We start from the raw sequence: 18,801 nt of genomic DNA, 5'->3' as shown, positions 1-18,801 counted from the left end.
TGCCTTTGTGTATATTTGTAAAGGGACTGTGGAATTTGGCGAAAGGAAATAATTGCAATCAAATACAATTGATGTCCAAGTATTTTTTATATTAAAAGGCCATATCTAACAACACCAGTCCGCTTGCAACAAAGTTTGCTTTCCAGTCATCCTGTAGGTCATTATTTACACACTGCGCTCTGTTGATAAAAATGCATTTGCTAAATATTGCAGTATCACAGCGAGTGAGTGACATTTGATAAAATGTGTATAAAAACAATTCGGATGATTTATTAAAAAGTATCTTGTCTCACTTATTTTCTGTGTACTTATTTTTGAACTCTTGTTATAATTATTAGTAATTTAATTAAATAATTAAAGTTATTTTCTGCTGTAAAAAGTCTCTTTAGACTCATAAGGCAGAAATCTGTAGACATACCCTCTTACGTAAATTCAGATTTTAAAAAAACTAAAAAATATGAAGCAACATGTGGTTAACACTGACACCTGCTGGATGCGATATCAAGTTACTATCAGTGCAACATCCTTTACCCTTAATAATTAACATTATTTATTTTAGCTAGAGTTTTTTGTTTTAAAATCACTTAGATGATAAGAAATAGACATACCCATGCATAATATTAAAATATAAAATACAATGTGCACACCGATGCAGCGTCAGCTGTGTCCCGCTAGGCGGCGCGCTGCACTGGACACTTCTCTAAAGGGAAGCGCGTTCACGACGTTCACGAGAGTCGAGGTCTGTTCGTGTTTATCAAGGAAAACTGACTTTTAATGACGAATCTTCTGTTTTAGTCGATAAGGTGTGTTAATTAAGTTCGAAAACCCAACTCTACTTCATGTAAGTTAAGTTTATATACTCTCTTCATCAAAGAAGTGAAAACGAAAGTGTGTCATGTTGCGCAATATTACACTGATTCGTCTCTTTTGTTCTCTTACATTGTTATTTTGTTACTGTAACCATTTGTATATTCACATTGAATATTATTAATTTTTCTCGACGCCCGTCTTACCGGATATTTTTTATAGTTTTACTTTTACACCACTTTTTTGGAAGTAAATTGCGATTTTGAGGCCTGGTAAGGCATAGACATGATTAAGTCATTAAAAGTAAATGTACATTTGTTATAGTAAATGTTTTTTGTCGTTTTTATTCGAATTATTTTCTAGATACTGCAAGATTTTCATTCAGTGAACACTTGAGTGTTGATAGTCAGTCTGGGAAAATTACTCAACATTATTTTTATATAAATTATATATGTATTATATTTGTATTGTATTTTGTTTATATATATATATATATGTGTGTGTGTTTATTTTACAGTACTGAGATCCAGTCATGGCACAAAACAATGGATACACTCGCTTTGACAACCCCCCACATGTCACCACCATGGATCAGCCTGCCCCGCCAGGCTTCATGATGCCTCCCCCTTCTTATGATGCCAGTGTTCCTCAAGTAGGAGTGAGTCCTGGAGTACCTGTTACTGGATTTGCTGGACCCCCATATGCACCACCAACTGCTTTTGGGAATCCCATGTACGGACAGGGAGGGTCTGGATATCCACAGCAACCGTATCCTCAAGTAGGACCTTACGCCACAGGTCCTTACAGTACTGGACCGTACGAACAACCACTTCCGTATGGTAAGAGATTCAACCTCACATAAGGGAATTTTTAATAGATCCTCTTTGTTAATGTGACCACCCACCATATTTGGGTCTCGAAAATATTGAAGTATTTGTAAATCTCTTATTTCTTATAATTTATTACTTTAGTATTACTCTCTCACTCTCATTTATCACTAAAGGGAGTACTACTACATTAATAAACTTTTGTTTTGTGAAAGAAGCGGCAATGGGTGATCCAGTGCAAAACGGGCCATCTCCAGACTATGAAAAGGACCAGTTTGAAAGCTTTGGACTCGATAATAAAATCATCAGAAGGATGTTCATTCGAAAGGTAAACACTGATACGGAGCAATCCTTCATGACAGCGCCCATAAAAAGATTCAACACACTCAAAACAAGATTCAAGTTCAATGGAAAGCATACTGTAGACAGCATCATGTCTTATGGTTATTAAAGGGTTAGTTTACCCAAAAAGTATCCCATAATTTACTCATGCCATCCTTGGTGTATATGACTACACAATCGGACTTATATCCTGGCTCTTCCAAGCTTTATAATGGGAGTGAATGGTACGTTTGATTTTGAAGCCATCAAAAAAGTAATCCACACGACTTCAGAGGGTTAATAACGGCCTTCTGAAGCAAAGCCATGCCTTTTTTAAGAAAAATATCCATAACTTTATAAAATATAATCACTGGCTTCCGGGAACGGAAAAGAGTGACCTCTGACATGACGCAAGGCTTAAAACACCGCTCGAGAATTAGACTTAATATTATTAAGTCTAAAACGAGAACTTTTAAAGAGAAGCTTACGTTTGTTGCCCAGCCCTGTTTGTTTGAACCCTGAGAAGCGTTTACTCTCACCTAAGCTTACGCTACTCTTACATCCTTCATCATACACCGGGTATATTTATTAAATAAATATTTACAAACTTATGTTAGATGCGATTAGATGGTAGATGCGATTAATCGCGATTAATTGATTTAACAACACTAATATTTATATATATTATTTTTTATTCAAGTAATGACGTTTTAGTTTTAGTTAACTATAGTAACTGTGCAAGGAGACCCGTTAAAAATCAACAATTATTTTTTTTCTTTTATTGGAACGAAGAACACAAAGTTATCATGGATGCTACAATATCAGACAGTATCACAAAATAATTCCAACATCTTGATATGAAGAGTTCAGATGCAAAAGCCTCTAAATGCCATTTGAAATTTTCTTCTTTAATGATAATTTTTATCAAAATTGTATATTTAAGTTCAGTAATTTCACTTAAATAACAATTAATAGGTAATTATCATTGCCATTTAAGTGAAATTACTGAACTTAAATATACAAGTTTGATAAAAATCATCATTAAAGAAGAAAATTTCAAATGGCATTTAGAGGCTTTTGCATCTGAACTCTTCATATACAAAATCACACTTTCCTCAATGGTTTACGTACATAATCCATTTTTTTCCAAAACTTGTTACATTTGTCAACTTTGAGTAGGCCACTCCATACTGTATATTTCATTTATAATCCCTAGTAGGGCTGTCAAACGATTAATCGCGATTAATCGCATCCAAAATAAAAGTTTCTTTTTCCAAATTATGTGTGGGTGAAATGTGTATAATTATTATATATATATATATATATATATATATATATAAATACACACACATGCTTGTATATATTTAAGAAATATTTTCATGTATATACTGTATGTAGATTTATATATAATTTATATTATATATAAATATAAATATTTTATATATAAATAATATTTTTTTTCTTAAATATAAATGTGTGTGTATTTATGTATATATATATACAAAATAATTATATTATATTAATATATTGATAATTATATCAATAATACACAATGCACCCACATATATAATGTAAACACAAACTTTTATTTTGGATTATATTAATCACGATTAATCGTTTGACAGCCCTAATCCCTAGCCATTGATCCTTAGTTGTAGGGTCAACCTGCAACCATTTACAGGTTATTGCTTTCCTACTGCTTGCTAACAATATTTTTAATTAATATTTATCCTTATCTAAAACATTTCCTGGTATTTTAACTAAATATATAGTAATGAATGAAAAATCCACCTCTACTCCCATATTTATCCCAATCTCTGCCACTACTTCTTGCTAAATGAATTGTATTTTTGGGCGTGCCCAAATAATATGATAATGATTAGCCATTGGGGTTAATGAATTTTGACGTTGTGTTATTCCTCAGGTGTTCGCTGTTTTGAGTGTGCAGCTGGCCGTGACCTGTGGCTTCGTGGCCCTCTTCACTTTTGAGCCTCACGTCAAACTGTTTGTGATGAAGAACACATGGACGTACTGGGTCGGCTATATAGTTTTCCTGGTGCCCTACCTGGTCATCCTCTGCTGCGGAGACTTTCGCCGGAAGCATCCGTGGAACCTCGTTTCTCTGGTGAACCTTTGATTGAAACGGATTTAAATAGAAAACGTTTTTAATTGTCCTTTCATGCACCGTACTGAATGATTTCTTGCACTTCAGTCGATCCTGACACTGGCGATGTCCTACATGGTCGGGGTGATATCCAGCTTCTACGATACTAAGATCGTGGTGATGGCTGCCGGCATTACGACCGTGGTTTGCTTCACGGTGATCATCTTCTCTCTACAGGTGAGTAACCGCACACTTTCATGTATTGTGATCAGGGTTTCAAATCCAGAATTGCCATGTTTTATGAATGATTGCAAGATTTTTAAAAATACTAGAAACAAGAGATTGTCATGAAAGTGATGTCCAGCCTAGGAAAATTATTATCCAATGACAAGACACATGGCAGGATCACATGACAAGCAGGGAATCACATGACATGAACACAACCAAAACGTGAAAAGTTTGATATTTTTTCTAACAATTTTGTTAGATAAATACCTTAATCATATTTCAAATACATCAAATATTGTCCTCATATTTTCATGGTTTAATCAAACTTGCAGGGTCATTAAAATGACATCACTTTTGGCCACTATTGTAAATTGTTCATATTTTTAAATTCAATTTTATTTATATATTTTCTGTTAATAACACATAATTTAGCACATTACTGACGTTTTACTCATTTTGTTTTCTTTTTTAAAATATGCCTATGGCGTTTTTATTCATTTTTATTTATTAGTACTTGAAATTAAACTCAATAATGTAAATGTTGCTTTGAAATCTAGCTAAAGTAAAATACATTTAATTTGATTTATTTTTATTTCAGTTTAAGTACCTTTAGTTATCGATAATAACCCTGAGTCTGCTTTCATGCGTGTGTAGAGAACAATGTACTAAAATAGTATTGTATTTTAGTCGTCTCTAGTGTTAGTGCTGTCATTTACGTAAGCTGATTTTCATGAATATCTCCTGTCTAATCACAGACCAAGTATGACTTCACTTCCTGTTACGGGGTGCTGTTCGTGTGCTTCATCGTCCTGTTGTTCTTTGGGATCCTTTGCATCTTCCTGTACAGCAGGATTCTGGAACTGATCTATGCGTCGCTGGGTGCGCTGATCTTTACCTGTGTAAGTCATCCATTAGCTAGTAATAATGAATTAAATCATAAAAATGTAGAATAAAAATAAAACATGAAATAATTTGATTTGTTTACCTGGATGTTGTGACCATTATATCACAGAACTGTGAACCAGTCCTTACAGAAAAACTTGTGATAGTTGCGGACAAAAATCCTTGATTATGCGGCCCGTTTTCTTAAAAAATGCGATGGAAAATGCGGGATATTAATGCAATTTTATGTAATGAAATTGCAGGAACTTGAAAAAACTGTGGTTTGATGAAGTGATTCCCCAACACCCTGTTCTCACTAGGCTACTGCCTTAAAGTAAAGAGTCATTTCTTATTACTTCCTATGATAAGCAAGCATATCACATCACAGAAAGTGCTGGGAATTTTTAAGTTCAAGCAAATTTGAATATATCTTGTTATATTTCAGACCTTAAAGGGTAACTAAACCCCTGGTCAGAGCCTGACTCCACCCACTGGCAATATTTGAAAATGCTGAAAAAGTGGGCTGACCACAGCGGAGATAGAGGGGACGAAATAGATGCTAAAACACTCTATCCTGATCGTTTTCAATACTCACAATTCCAATTCCTGACTCCCTACAGTGGTTTTGACGACACAAGATGGTTTTTATATTGCCAAGGGCGTAGCTCGCGTGGTGAGCTGAAATCTGGGTACGTCACGAAGTGCGGAACATCCAATAGGAAAATTCAACTGCAGTAGCCACCGTTCAACCTGAAGAGGGCAGCACTAATAGAACACTTTATAAACAAATGTCAAAGTTACTCGAATCAATGACTGGTATTAATAAAGATCCATTCTTACAGATCATTAACTAAAAAAAAGTTGGTTTAGTGTTTAGTTACTCTTTAAAGACCTTAAAAATTTACAAAACATTGATGAGTCAAACAAGTTCTGTAGCTTTACAAAAGGAATATGCAACCACTTCTGTAAAATGAATGAATAAAATATAAAAAAATTAAGTGTGCTCCTGTTTTACAGCTTTACTATGATGTTCACGTCGCATATTTATGTCACTTCATAACGTTTCCATGGCAACAGGGGGAAACGGCTGCACTTGTGTGAAGCAAACGCGACATTTTTCAACTTTTTGCTAAGATATATGTGACCTTTTTCAACGAAAATGCGAGCCAATCATGCAAGCCATATTTGCGGCGTATTTTTTTAAAAAAAAGTGAACTTTGGCTGGTTATGCACTAAATCATGCGATTGCATAATCGCGTTTTTCTAGAGGGACTGGTGAACATGCAAATATTAAGTTCAATTATTAAAATATGAACCCTCAGGGGTCAGAGGTGTTTTTACATGTCAAATACTAACCAAACTAAACTACTGTATAACTAACTATTAAGGTCCAAAGAGTTTGGGAAGTAACGTTAATGTCTCGATTATATTCCAGTTCTTGGCCGTGGACACACAGCTGATTCTGGGGAACAAGAAATTATCCCTGAGTCCCGAGGAATATGTCTTCGCTTCCCTCAATCTGTATTTGGACATCATCCAAATCTTTTTATACATTTTGCGAATCTTTGGAAGAAGCCGTGGTTAAAATTCCACCATTGGAGATCATCATGTGTTTGTGCTTACAGAAACAGACGCAGTGTGGCGATTTCTTCTGTTTAAATGCTTTTTAGTCTCTAGTCTTTATGATCAGTGTTATTATTATAATCATAAGTAAATACACTGATTAATTTTCTGCTGTACTCATGTTTATATAATGACTTCTTGATATTTTTATGCCTTCCGTTTTACTACTAAGAAGAGAATAAAGACATTTTTAGGAACAAATTTGTTGTTTTGGACATTTTTTTCTCATGTCTACCGTTCCATTGATGACATCATACTAGCATTCTGATTCTTGTACTTTTCTCAAAGACGGAAGTAAAATCATTTGTGTTTGATCTGCGAGTACAATGGATGGAGTACAATAAAAAGAAAAAAACATTGAGGAACTGTGCCATGAAATGGATCGTTTGGATTTTGTTCGTAAATGTAAGTACACATTGATGGCCTAAGACACGAAACGAGCGGTCTGTGAGAAAACGAACAGTATTTATATAGTTTTTACCTCTTGTAACCGCTCGTTTCGTTTCTTGGATGCCCTTGAGGTAAGCTAAAACATACCAAAAATTAATTTCAAAGTGAACTATCCCTTTAATTCCCCTTCAAATGCAAATGGGATTGTGTAATTGTTAAGTGTTTGCTGGCTGTAGATTCAGACATGAACCTGTGGGATGTTTTGACATGTATTTTCTGTGTCTCATTCAATATTTAACATCAGGTCTCCATTCACCCCCTGACCGGGATTGTGGATGAAGCTTATAAATTCCAGCTGTTGGAGAGACACACAGAGATCATGAACAGGCTTCATACGCTGGGCTATGACACCCTCCCTTCAGCGAGTTCATTGTCAACACCTACGGGATCCTGAAGGAGACGCCGGGTGCCCAGGAACGGGCCTACACCAATCCTGAGTTTTTGCACAGGGTGATTGTTGAAACTGCCCCGTCCAAGTTGCTGAAGGATCTTCTGCTGCTGCTCAGGTGCTTGCGTTTCATGGCACGTCTGAGGACGGAGTCTGTTCCTGTGGTAGAAACTTCTCAATCCCATCCTCAATGTCCCATCCTGCTTTGCTCCTTTCTGAAAATAAACAACCTAGAAATGCAAGAAAACTGAGTCTGGGAGGTGAATGGAAAGATAACATGTTTGAATGTGTATGTTAAATTGGCAGGACAAATCATTTTATATAAGCTGGGTGGGGGAAAACTAAGTTTAGCCTAAGCTAAAAATATATAAACAAGGTATTTAAGGTAGTCTATTTGCTTGGTCCCTCATTTTAACTGTTAAAATGAGAAAATGCAAATTCAAGCTTGGATATGCCAACATATACTGTATTTTGTAAAGCAGTAACACCAACATATTCCCCTAAAATATGCCAGTTTTAGCAGAAGGGCTTTGCGGAAGTGCGCGCACACACGGGGATGTGTACGTGCGCGCGCATGACCTACTATACTGTATGTGTGCGTGACGCGTGTAGAAACCGCTGGAGGAACACGAGCAGCAGAGGGACTGATGAATCGGATTCGCTGAATCAGAAAGGTGTCCAATACACGGACTGACCGCAACATCAGCTCACGTTCAAAGCAAAGCCTGTCGCGCGAAACACAAACAGAGTCAGGTAAGACAGGTAAACTTTACCAGCTCGCCATTTCCGCCCCGCTAACCGGGATCTGGTCACCAGTGACACGTGACTGTAGGTAGATTACAGAAAGCCGTAACAGGGTTTAGACTGGAGAGGAAGAGAGAATACAATTGTAATATGGTAATTTCGCGCAGATTCAGAATGACGTCAGCACACGTGTGGAGTTCATCTTGCATTAGACCCGGTGCATGTTTGGACCTGTTTCCCTGTTTCCTGCAGTGCAATTACATGCATCTGATTTCATTATTCATCAGTATGCATCATATCAGTGTCGTAAATGATCTCGATCGATAAATCAATAGGCATTAATCCAGGTGAGTGTGCGGTCAACAGAAGATCCCTGCTACTGTAAGTCTCTAATCTCTAATGCACTATTGGCTCTTGAATAGCAAACTGCCATACTATAGTACTGTTTCTGCAGTATACATACTCACGAATTATCCAGGGCTGGTGGCAGAAATGCACCATTATCCTCTGATGTTTATCTCTTATACTGTACATGTCATAGTATCTTGTTGTAGTTATTGGCAGGGCTGTTTTGCTGACAATATTTGTATGGATGAGTTCCCTCATTCAGAAACGACTCGGACATATCCCATGATACTAGGGGTGTAACAATATATCGTGCAACAATATATATCGCAATGCAAAAATGCAACAATACGTGTCGTGGATAGTGACAAATGACAATATCTATCGTGGATGGATAGTTCCCCCAAAATAAAAATTACTGTGTGAGAAAAAATTCTGGTTTTCAGAGTTTTAGTGTCAGTACAACATTAAACTACTATATTATGTTTAATATAATGTATAATAATGCAATGGGGGAATATTTTTGGGTCCTGATGATGCCAAATGTCTGATGTTGCTAGTAAAAAGAGGCATATTTGTCTAAAATAATTCAGTATTACTATTTTCAGCTTCAGAATCATGAATATTGTTATTCTGGTGTCACCATTGTCATGTGCATTGGGGTTACAAGCGCCAAATCCAAGCCTATTCATTTAAACCCACAATGTCAATACATCAAATTTAACAGTACAGTTTTTGTTAACCTTTACCACATGTCTTGGAGTATCGCAATAATATCGTATCAGTATCGTGATATGTATCTAATCGTGACATGAGGGTATCATTATTATTAGATACAGACAGTTTTGAAATGTCAGGCAATTGAAGAAGCACCATTTTGGAGCAGATGTAGGTGTTTTTGAATTATACATTTGTTTTTACATTTAATGCCAAGGTCATAGGTTCCCTAGAAATAAGTATGTAATAAATGTATGTAAGTCTGCTAAATGCATCAATGTGAAAGATTTATTACCTACAATTTGAAAACAAACCATCAGTTGAGAACTGAAACATTTTATTGTACGTAAAGGAAAATAAATTCTAACCGAAGGTTATGAAAGCATGTTTCTCCTGTTCTACAGGCTGCGTGGAGATTATTGTGTTTGTCAAAGGAGCCATTCACAAAACAAATGCATTGAAAAGAAAAGGGATTGCCAAAAGCCATTCACTAACTGACTGGGTGTATAAAAATATTGTCTACTTCTCCTAGAGCATTTTAGCTTTGTTTTGCTGGGCTTTTATTAAGACAGACTAGTGACACAGCGTGTTGTTCAAGCCAGTTTTATTTTAGTTGTTGTAAATAATTTGAATATTTACTATTATTCTAACATGGAAAATAGTCAGTGTGTCTGAAGTTTTGACTGCTGTGTGAAAAGGTTATTTTAGTATCATTGAGATATTGTTTTTGATATTTGAATATGCAAATTTTTTATTTACATTTTCAATTTTAGTTATATTTTTTGTCAATTTTATTTGTCCTTTTGTCATTTTTTTATTTTAGTGTAAGTAATTTTACTACTTCATCTTAAACTAAACTAAAAGGAGAAATGCTTGTTGGCAGGCAGCTGGCTAAAATAAAATATATATTTTATATATTTTTATTTATTTATTTTAGTTAACGTTATTTTATTTCACATACTTAAAAAAATGTTTTAGTTAATGATAATAACCTTGGTTCAGAGTTATTTTATTATATTTTATTTCAATTAATTTTAATTTTTTTTATGGTTTTAGATGTCGTTAGAGGAATAGTTCACCCTAAAATGGAAATTATCCCATACTCACCCTTAAGGCATCCTAGAGGAGTGACTTTCTTCTTTTAGCCAAACACAATAAGTGTTATATGAAATAAAATCTTGGCTCTTCACAGCTTTGAATAGTGCCTGAGTTTTTGAAGAAAGTTTTTTGTAAGAAATTTTAGGATCGTGATTAATCGTATCCAAAATAAAAGTTTGTGTTTACATAATATATGTGTGTAGTGTGTATAATTATTTTGCATATATAAATACACACACATGCATGTATATATTCAAGAAATATTTGCATGTATATACTGTATATATATTTATTAGGGCTGTCAAACAATCGCGATTAATCGCATCCAAAATAAAAGTTTGTGTGTATATAAATATGTGGATGGACTTTGTATAATTATTTTATATATATATATATATATATATATATATAAATACACACACATGCATGTACATTTAAGAAAAAATTTATTTATATATATATATAATATTTATATTTATATATAATATAAATTATATATAAATCTATATACAGTGTATACATGAAAATATTTCTTAAATATATACAAGCATGTGTGTGTATTTATATATATATATATATATATATATATATATATATATATATATATATAAAATAATTATACACAGTGCACCCACATATATCATGTAAACACAAACCTTTATTTTGGATGCAATTAATCATTTGACAGCCCTAATATTTATACATTATGTATATTAAATATAAATATCAATATTTTATATATTAATAACACATTTTTCTTAAATATATACAAGCATGTGTGTGAATTTTTATATACAAAATAAATATACACACATATATATTGTAAACACAAACTTTTATTTTGAATGTGATTAATCGCGATTAATCGTTGCCCAGCCCTAATATCCATATTTACAACTTTATAAACTACTGTATAATCACTGGCTACTGGGAACAGCCGTATGCTGTACAATCCATTTGCATACAATACAATACATAGCTTTTCACTTTCTAAACTTTCCAACATTTTCACCTTATTTGCCACAGAGTTCGAGTGGTTATGTGGAAGATCTGAGATGACAAGGCTTCTCCCCGTGGCGTGCGGCGCTGAGGCATGTCTTTAAGAGAGTCTCCTTTCCCCAACTGTTTTCTGGAAGGTCTCCATGCTGTCGGATGGAGTCTCATCTTCCCGTGTTTCTGGTTCCTGGACCGTCTCCTCGCCGTCTGCGTCTCCACCAGTCTGGAGCGCGTCCTGAGGTGCGAACAGGAGTGCTACCTCCACCCGCTTAAGCTCGTCTTTGGCTCCGTCCTGTTCTTCATCCTGTTTATACTTTCCACACCATTCGCCCTCTTGGGATTCGTACTATGGGCTCCACTCCAGGCCGTACGGCGGCCGTTCTCGTACCGCCGACAGGTGCGGATCGTACACACGGAGGATCGTAATTCTAGATGGGAGGACACGAAGAAGCTCAGTTTTGGGTTTCTGACAGGCAACCTGTGCTTGCTGCCCGACGGCGTAGCGCGCTTCAACAACCTCGGGCATACGCAACAGCGCGCGTCAGTCATCGGGAAAAGCATCGTGCAGGGTGCCACTCGCCCGCACATCCGTATTTTCGTAGATTCTCCGAGTAGCTGCGGCACCGTTACCCCATCCAGCAGTTTGATTCCGCAACCGACCCCGTCCTCGTACGGATCTGTAGACTTTTCCATCACAGGTCAGAAGGACGGGACTGAAGCGGATGAAACCAATGGCCCAAACCAGCAGGTGTTTCCCAAACCCAACTGCAACCAGAACTCCAAGCAGCACAAGCACCCGCCTCGTTCCTTACGAGACGGAGACATGCTGGTGGAAGTGTCCAGTTTGTTCCCGTCCTCTGTGGATATAGTTTGCCTCCAGGAGGTTTTCGATAAGAGAGCCGCTCTGAAGCTCACACAGGCTCTCGGGCCGCTCTATGAACACGTTCTCTATGACGTTGGCGTTTACGCCTGCCAGCCTGCTGGAACCTGCTCCTCTTTCAAGTTTTTTAACAGTGGTCTGTTCCTGGCCAGTCGCTATCCCGTGATGGAGGCTCAGTACCGCTGCTTTCCGAACAGCCGAGGAGAGGACGCGCTGGCTGCCAAAGGCCTGCTGGCTGTAAAGGTAAAGCATTCTGTTTAAAACTGCAATATTTGGAAATGAAAGGCCCTGGTAAACTCACAGCAAAGGTATTTTCTGCTCTTCGCTTGGGGGGTAAAAAGAAGTTACCTGAGCAGCGCTATCCCAGCTAACTGGGGACGTTCTCCGAGTTTCGGCTAATGTTTTGGCAAGGTTCTCTCAAAGTTCCTCCAGTAGCGTTAATAGAATATTATCTAGTCTTTAAAGGTGCATTGCGCAAGTCTCTGAGTTTTTGCAGAACAACGCCCCCTCTGGCGACAAGCGAAACTGCAACCAGAGGTGTGCACGCTCATGGACCACACGCTTGCACGAGCTGTTCATAACCAAAGGAGCATCATCCACACAAATTTTATTGTTATAGTCATAATGTCTTCAGAGGTAATAAAGTTATAAATCTGCAAATCATTTTAAATATATGAAAGGAAAGGCATTTCAGTAAATTACACACTTATGTGTGTGTGAGGGGAAAATGGGGGTAGTAGAAAACTTCAGTTTTTGTTTCCATCTATCTCCATGTTGAACTGTTTTATGTGTTTACTGTATCAACTTATGATTGTATTATTATGGAAACACGTTCATGAACAATATAAGTTATTACTTTGTATAGGACCCGTTTGAGGCCTAGAGCCGACCGGAGATCTCTCCATTTGTTGAAAGCCTTCCCGATGTTGACTCTCGTCTTATTCCGACACAAGTTTTCTTTTCTTTGTCTTACGTGGAGTTTGCGTTGGGGTTTGGACTGAACTACAAGCCGGTCTCTTTGAATCCATCTTCTACTTTTTTGAAAGTTGATGAAAGTTTTGTCGCTCGAGTTGCCTTCGCTGATACGGAGAATGGCGGCGAATACACAAACCTGCCAGATATAGCCAGGTGTGTGTGAACGTGCATGACGTCATGCCCAGTCTCAAACTCCGTCCCGAATCCCTCTTTATTTATTTTACTGTACAGGATTAAAGAGGTGATCGCAGTGATCCGAGAAGGGCTCATTCAGCCCATCAAGCAATGGTTTAGTATGGGTTAGAAAAACTGCTATTTTTAACATGAAAATGAAATGTTGCGCAATGCACCTTTAATAATGATTTCAAAACGTTAGCACAAAAATGTTATTTATACATGGCTTGTACAACTTATTTTTCTCAAACATTCATCTAACATTTTTAAAATGTTACTACTTGTTTCAGAATGTTCGGAGAACTTTAAACATTAAAGTTCCCAAAATGTTTGACTGACAAAATGGAGTCCACCTTAAGTCAATAATTGTATCCCTTAAAACTATTTTTTGACCACCAAAATTACAAATTAAAAGTTTTTTTGTTCTATGAATATGCAAATTAGCCCCTCTCAGGTCATGTGTTATAAATATGTGCTGCACGCTTTCCTCTCAATACATAAACACAAGTAACATGACAGCGGTGAGAAAACAACAGTTGTGAAGTGCATATGTTCACACCAGCTCTGCAATTTGGCACTCAAGTCGAGTCACGTTTATACATATTGCTTTAAAAGCAAGCAGCTTTACAATATAAAACATGAAAACATTGCTTTTATTTAGAAATACAACTTCAATTTCTACTATAAAGCAGCTCTCGCTCTGGTGTGTTCATGTTTTTACTTGCATCTGACCTCCATGGACTGAACAGAAGAAATTAGTCAACGAAGGCGGGGCCTCAGAGCCACACCCACCTATTATGTAATCGCCATGGACCAATGGTAGTTCGAAAGTTTGGAATTTGTTTCGAACTCCCGAAACAAACTTGATTTTGGCCTGATTTTGTTCAAAATGATGTGACACCAGTTTCTTCTTCTATTTTGCTTGAAGTTTATCGGGGCCTTAAACTAACTATACTAAAAGGTGTGCCTAAACCAAATTATTTTCTCACAAGGTGGAGATAGGGTTACAAAAAGGCGAAAAGAAAATGGTTGGCTATATTAACTGCACTCATCTGCACGCTCCTCAAGGCAAGTGTGTTGTTATTATTGTTATGATGCATCTACAGAAATAGTTCACCTATAAAATGAATGTTTTTGTTTGTTTATTCATCGTCATGTCGTTCCAAACCTGTACGCTGTTATTGTCTTTTCTAAATTCTCAACTTTTTTTTGTCAGGCTAACTTCTTATTCTTGTACTTTAAGCTGAAATATTTACTTAAAGTCTCCCTGAGATGTTATAATAATATTTCAACATTAATTACTCATGTTTACAATTCTCTGATGTTGGTTAATGCTTACATTACATGCAGATAAACAAATAAGATATTTCACATTTTTTGTGTTTTATTTTATTGTTTTTATTTTAGTTAATGTAGATGTATTTAATTATTTATTTAACAATAAAAATGATATTTTTATTGAATTATTACTTTTAATAAACTCACAAACTCAAGCTAGAGGAACATTTCATAGTGACCGTGTCCGCTCCAAACAGAATAAAAACATCATTAAAGTGCCATAAAAGCATCATAACAGTAGTCCATCTATCCATATAACTTGTGTTTTATATTACGAGTCATATGATAGCTTTAAATAAAATTAAAGAACTTGCACCAAAGCACTCAGATCTCAAATACAGGTTTGGATTAACAAAACATGAATAAATAATGACAAAATATACATTTTTGGATGTTTTGTGTAATGCAATCCAATTCAATTAAATTGTCTAGAATCCCAGTGGTTTAGACAGATTGTTTTTCGCATACTTAAGTATTATAGATCATGAGCATTATAATTGTAATTGAAAATAATATAATTGCACAAATATGTATAATAATATGCTTTGAAGCATATCAAAAATGAAGACACTTCTGGTGTTTGATTAGGGGATGGAGAGATACGCTTTGAGCAGCTTAACATGTTGACCAAATGGATCAGTGAGTTTCAAGCAGTGACCAGGCGAGAAGATGAAATGGTGATGTTTGACGTGCTTTGTGGAGATTTTAACTTCGACAACTGCTCTCCTGGTATGTACCGAACAACACACCACACACGACTTCGTCTTGATTAAAGATCAATATTTATGCACAGGAAGTTCAGAAAAAAAATGCATTTTCATGTGTCTTTCATATGTTTTTACTAGATGACAGGTTGGAGCAAAGCCATAGTGTGTTTGAGGAATATACAGACCCCTGCAGAGCTGGACCCGGGAAAGAGAAGCCCTGGGTCATCGGTAACACTCTTGTTTGCTTCTTAGGCCCTGTTTACACCTGGTATTGAGATGCGTTTTAGTCGATCAGATCACAAGTAGACGTTTACACCTGGTGTTTTAATCCGTCTCTTTTGTCCTCAACCACTTCTGTCGCATTGAGCAACATATATATAAACACACACAGAGACAACATTCAGAGCATCAGCTTTCGTTTCTGCTCTGACAGTCGCAAGACATGCTGAACGCTGGGAGTGTGTGTTAGAAATCAGGAACGGTGAGAGAACATTGTGCTTGGGAGGTTTTTTCATCTACAAACCGAACTTGGATCTTCAGCCGACAAAGTTTAAATCCCGTCTGGCTAGAGCGCTTCCCATAATGTTTGTGGATTAGGTCGACGTTTTTTGTGGCTGTTCGAAATCATTCAACCACAGGAGCGTTTAAACTACTAAAACTCATCTTAAAGGTACAATATGCAGTAAAATATCCCAAAAAAACACTAGGCCAATGTTATATTATTTGTTGAGTTGATTACTTGCAATATCCCAAATGTTTCCAACTATTTGTAAATCGTGAGAAAATTGCGATTTTAACCAAGGAAACGGGGGCGTGTGAGCAGGGGTGAGGAGTCGCCAGTCAATGACGTCATATCCGCGTTACCCCCGGTTTCCGCCAGGTTTGACCTCGTACTGCAATAGTAACCATGGCGACGGACATGGACAACCGGGTTATGCCCGTTATGCGTAGCAGGACGCTCACGCTGTTGTTGTTTTGTTCAAACATTATGGACCATGGCAAGCAGACTTTCAGACAAAAAGAGGACCTAAACGAAGATCAACATCTTTCGAGATGCCGAGAGCTCCACGTCCGCGACTAACTTCCACTTGACAGAGTGTTGCATGTTACTTTATTAGACAGGAGAGCAAATGTACATAAAACCAATCAATGTTTTATAGTTCAACATGATGAAAAGTTAGAATATGATCTGTATGTTATTCTCTAATGTTAATCTAGCTTAGTCTCACACAACAAGCCAACACACACAAATGGCGTTTAGTGTGATAGTGAAACTGTTAGAGCAAGTGAAGCAGCGCTGCGTAACCTCAAGTTTAATTCCTCTAATAAACTGAGTCTGACCTGTGTGAGTAATTCAGCGTGTAGTTCGGTAGAATTAAATGTCCTTATTCCTTTATATCTGCGGGACTCGCGTTGCGCGTGGCGTTGGTAAATTATACGTCTAGCAATCACGCCCTACCAGTCATGTTAAAAACATCAATGTATTCACTCATCCAAAAACATCCATCAACTTGACGACAAGATCCACAATTCCGCTTAATGCTTTGCGTCATCAATATACGCCTTTGTTATTGTAAGAGGTTAGCGACCCCTGGTGGCAAAAAATCCTGCGTATTGTATCTTTAATACCAGCACATTTGAACACGCTTTGTGAAATGAACGTACATTTTGGTGTGTTAAGTTGCTGTTTCGGCTGTTCTGTGGTTAAATAAAAACTTTAATTTTTTTATTTCTATTCCACTTTAATTTGGGTTTTACTATTAGGATGTTGTTTCTTTTCATTCTTTGTTGTATGCAATTGTGTCATATATTTATAGTTTTGCATGAATAATTTAAAAATGTAAATTATTATGTTTTGTGAAATTCCAAATAGAAATATAAAACTAGTGGTTTTATTTGTAGGAACCCTGCTGGAACAGCCAACACTCTATAAGGAGAACACGAGGACTCCAGACAACCTGCAGCGGTGAGATATATATATATATATATATAGACTTGAAATATACATATAGGCCTGGTTTCACAGACAGGGCTTAGATTAAGCCAGGATTTGGCATTAGTTCAAAGGACATTTAAGTAGCTTTTATAAATGTGCCTTAGAAAAAAAAAAGCATTGGTATGCATCTTGAGACAAAACATATCTTACATTTTTTTTTAAAGAAATGTCAGTGCAAGTTGAAAGTTAAAACAGCTCAAACAAGCATTTTAGTCTGGGACTAGACTTGAGCCATGTCTGTGAAACCGGGGGATAAAGTTTGATGAAATGAAGCATAGCATAGAAAAATCTGCATAGTTTGAACAGGTTTTGATTCAGTCAGAGCGTTCTGTAACTAATCAGGCCTTGATCTTCTCTGCAGAACTTTGGAAATTGAAGAACTGCGCAAGGACTATTTATCCCCGCCGGTGCCGGCGGACGGCGTTCCTCTGGTTTATCCTGAGCCGGATCAACCCTGGGTGGGTCGACGGATCGATTACCTTCTGTATCGAGAGAGCTCCGTCGCCAGTCACTGCAAAACGGTGCGTTTCCTGCTAAGAATGAAACGTTTGTGCTTCAGTGTTTAATACACTTGCAGTAAAAGCACTGTGTTTTTTTCCCGTGTAGGACGTGGAAGAGTTTACATACGTGACTCAGCTGGCTGGCCTGACGGACCACATTCCTGTGGGCTTTAGACTCTCTGTGTCTCTAGATTCAGAAGAGATCAGCCCGTGTGTGCTTTCTAGTGGACCAGACTGCTGACACTTTAAAATATCTATAAGTAATGAATGCTTTAGAGGAATAGTTCAGCCAAAAAAAAATATTATTCACCCTCATATGGGTTTGGAAAAACATTGCCTATCATTTTTAAATGCTTGACATGTGGAGAAAACACCAAATATCACTATATGAATCACTGTTTGAACAAAGCAATAGTTCTGACACTCTTGTCACTCTTTGCTATGCATATCCTCTCTGTACAGTGCCAGTAATGTGGATAGATATGACACGCTTAGTTTAAAATCTGTTTTTTTTTTTTAATGACACATTTTTTCATGACAACACAGAAATGATATTGGAAATATATTTTAATAAAAAGCTAGATTTTTTTTCATATTATGCCTCTCTTGACACTTTTTCTGAGGTGTTTTATTGCAGTTCTCTCTGAAAAGAGGTGTTATTGTGTATTGTGAGCATATCAGTTTTCTGAGAATTGAGATCT

At 36.6% G+C, this 18,801-nt stretch overlaps 2 protein-coding genes across 6 annotated transcripts; both read left to right on the top strand.

Moving 5' to 3' along the window:
• The first annotated feature begins 669 nt into the window (after positions 1-669).
• Positions 670-6,993, top strand: grinab (glutamate receptor, ionotropic, N-methyl D-aspartate-associated protein 1b (glutamate binding)). Of its 3 annotated transcripts, none has more exons than XM_089118024.1 (7): positions 670-739; positions 1,325-1,646; positions 1,850-1,962; positions 3,880-4,080; positions 4,168-4,296; positions 5,043-5,186; positions 6,605-6,993. In XM_089118024.1, the coding sequence occupies exons 2-7, from the start codon at positions 1,340-1,342 to the stop codon at positions 6,752-6,754; spliced, it is 1,044 nt and encodes a 347-aa protein (XP_088974150.1). In that variant the 5' UTR covers positions 670-739; positions 1,325-1,339; the 3' UTR covers positions 6,755-6,993. The 3 variants fall into 3 exon arrangements, with proteins under 3 accessions (XP_088974150.1, XP_088974149.1, XP_039516903.2); XM_089118023.1 differs by having other exon boundaries at positions 670-803; XM_039660969.2 differs by having other exon boundaries at positions 700-841.
• A 1,247-nt stretch (positions 6,994-8,240) lies between these two features.
• Positions 8,241-18,693, top strand: smpd5 (sphingomyelin phosphodiesterase 5). Of its 3 annotated transcripts, none has more exons than XM_039660912.2 (8): positions 8,241-8,383; positions 11,561-12,653; positions 14,552-14,627; positions 15,486-15,626; positions 15,743-15,832; positions 17,507-17,570; positions 17,962-18,121; positions 18,207-18,693. In XM_039660912.2, exons 2-8 carry the CDS (start codon positions 11,628-11,630, stop codon positions 18,339-18,341), a joined length of 1,692 nt encoding a protein of 563 aa, XP_039516846.2. In that variant the 5' UTR covers positions 8,241-8,383; positions 11,561-11,627; the 3' UTR covers positions 18,342-18,693. The 3 variants fall into 3 exon arrangements, with proteins under 3 accessions (XP_039516846.2, XP_039516847.2, XP_088974147.1); XM_039660913.2 differs by lacking the exon at positions 8,241-8,383 and adding an exon at positions 8,584-8,721; XM_089118021.1 differs by lacking the exon at positions 8,241-8,383 and adding an exon at positions 8,592-8,755.
• Positions 18,694-18,801: the final 108 nt, after the last annotated feature.

The sequence above is a fragment of the Pimephales promelas genome, chromosome 12, assembly GCF_988280905.1.
Source record: "Pimephales promelas chromosome 12, fPimPro1.hap1.1, whole genome shotgun sequence".
Lineage (NCBI taxonomy): Eukaryota > Metazoa > Chordata > Actinopteri > Cypriniformes > Leuciscidae > Pimephales > Pimephales promelas.
This window is presented reverse-complemented; position numbering and strand designations above follow the sequence as displayed.

What these genes read in the sequence shown, in the direction of transcription:
- smpd5 (XM_039660912.2), top strand. Translation starts at nt 11,628, where the DNA reads ATGTCTTTAAGAGAGTCTCCTTTCCCCAACTGTTTTCTGGAAGGTCTC. An exon ending in CTTCGACAACTGCTCTCCTG is followed by an intron (nt 15,627 to 15,742) that starts GTATGTACCGAA and finishes TGTTTTTACTAG; the next exon opens with ATGACAGGTTGGAGCAAAGC. An exon ending in ACTCCAGACAACCTGCAGCG is followed by an intron (nt 17,571 to 17,961) that starts GTGAGATATATA and finishes TCTTCTCTGCAG; the next exon opens with AACTTTGGAAATTGAAGAAC.
- grinab (XM_089118024.1), top strand. Translation starts at nt 1,340, where the DNA reads ATGGCACAAAACAATGGATACACTCGCTTTGACAACCCCCCACATGTC. An exon ending in CGAACAACCACTTCCGTATG is followed by an intron (nt 1,647 to 1,849) that starts GTAAGAGATTCA and finishes GTTTTGTGAAAG; the next exon opens with AAGCGGCAATGGGTGATCCA. An exon ending in GAAGGATGTTCATTCGAAAG is followed by an intron (nt 1,963 to 3,879) that starts GTAAACACTGAT and finishes GTTATTCCTCAG; the next exon opens with GTGTTCGCTGTTTTGAGTGT.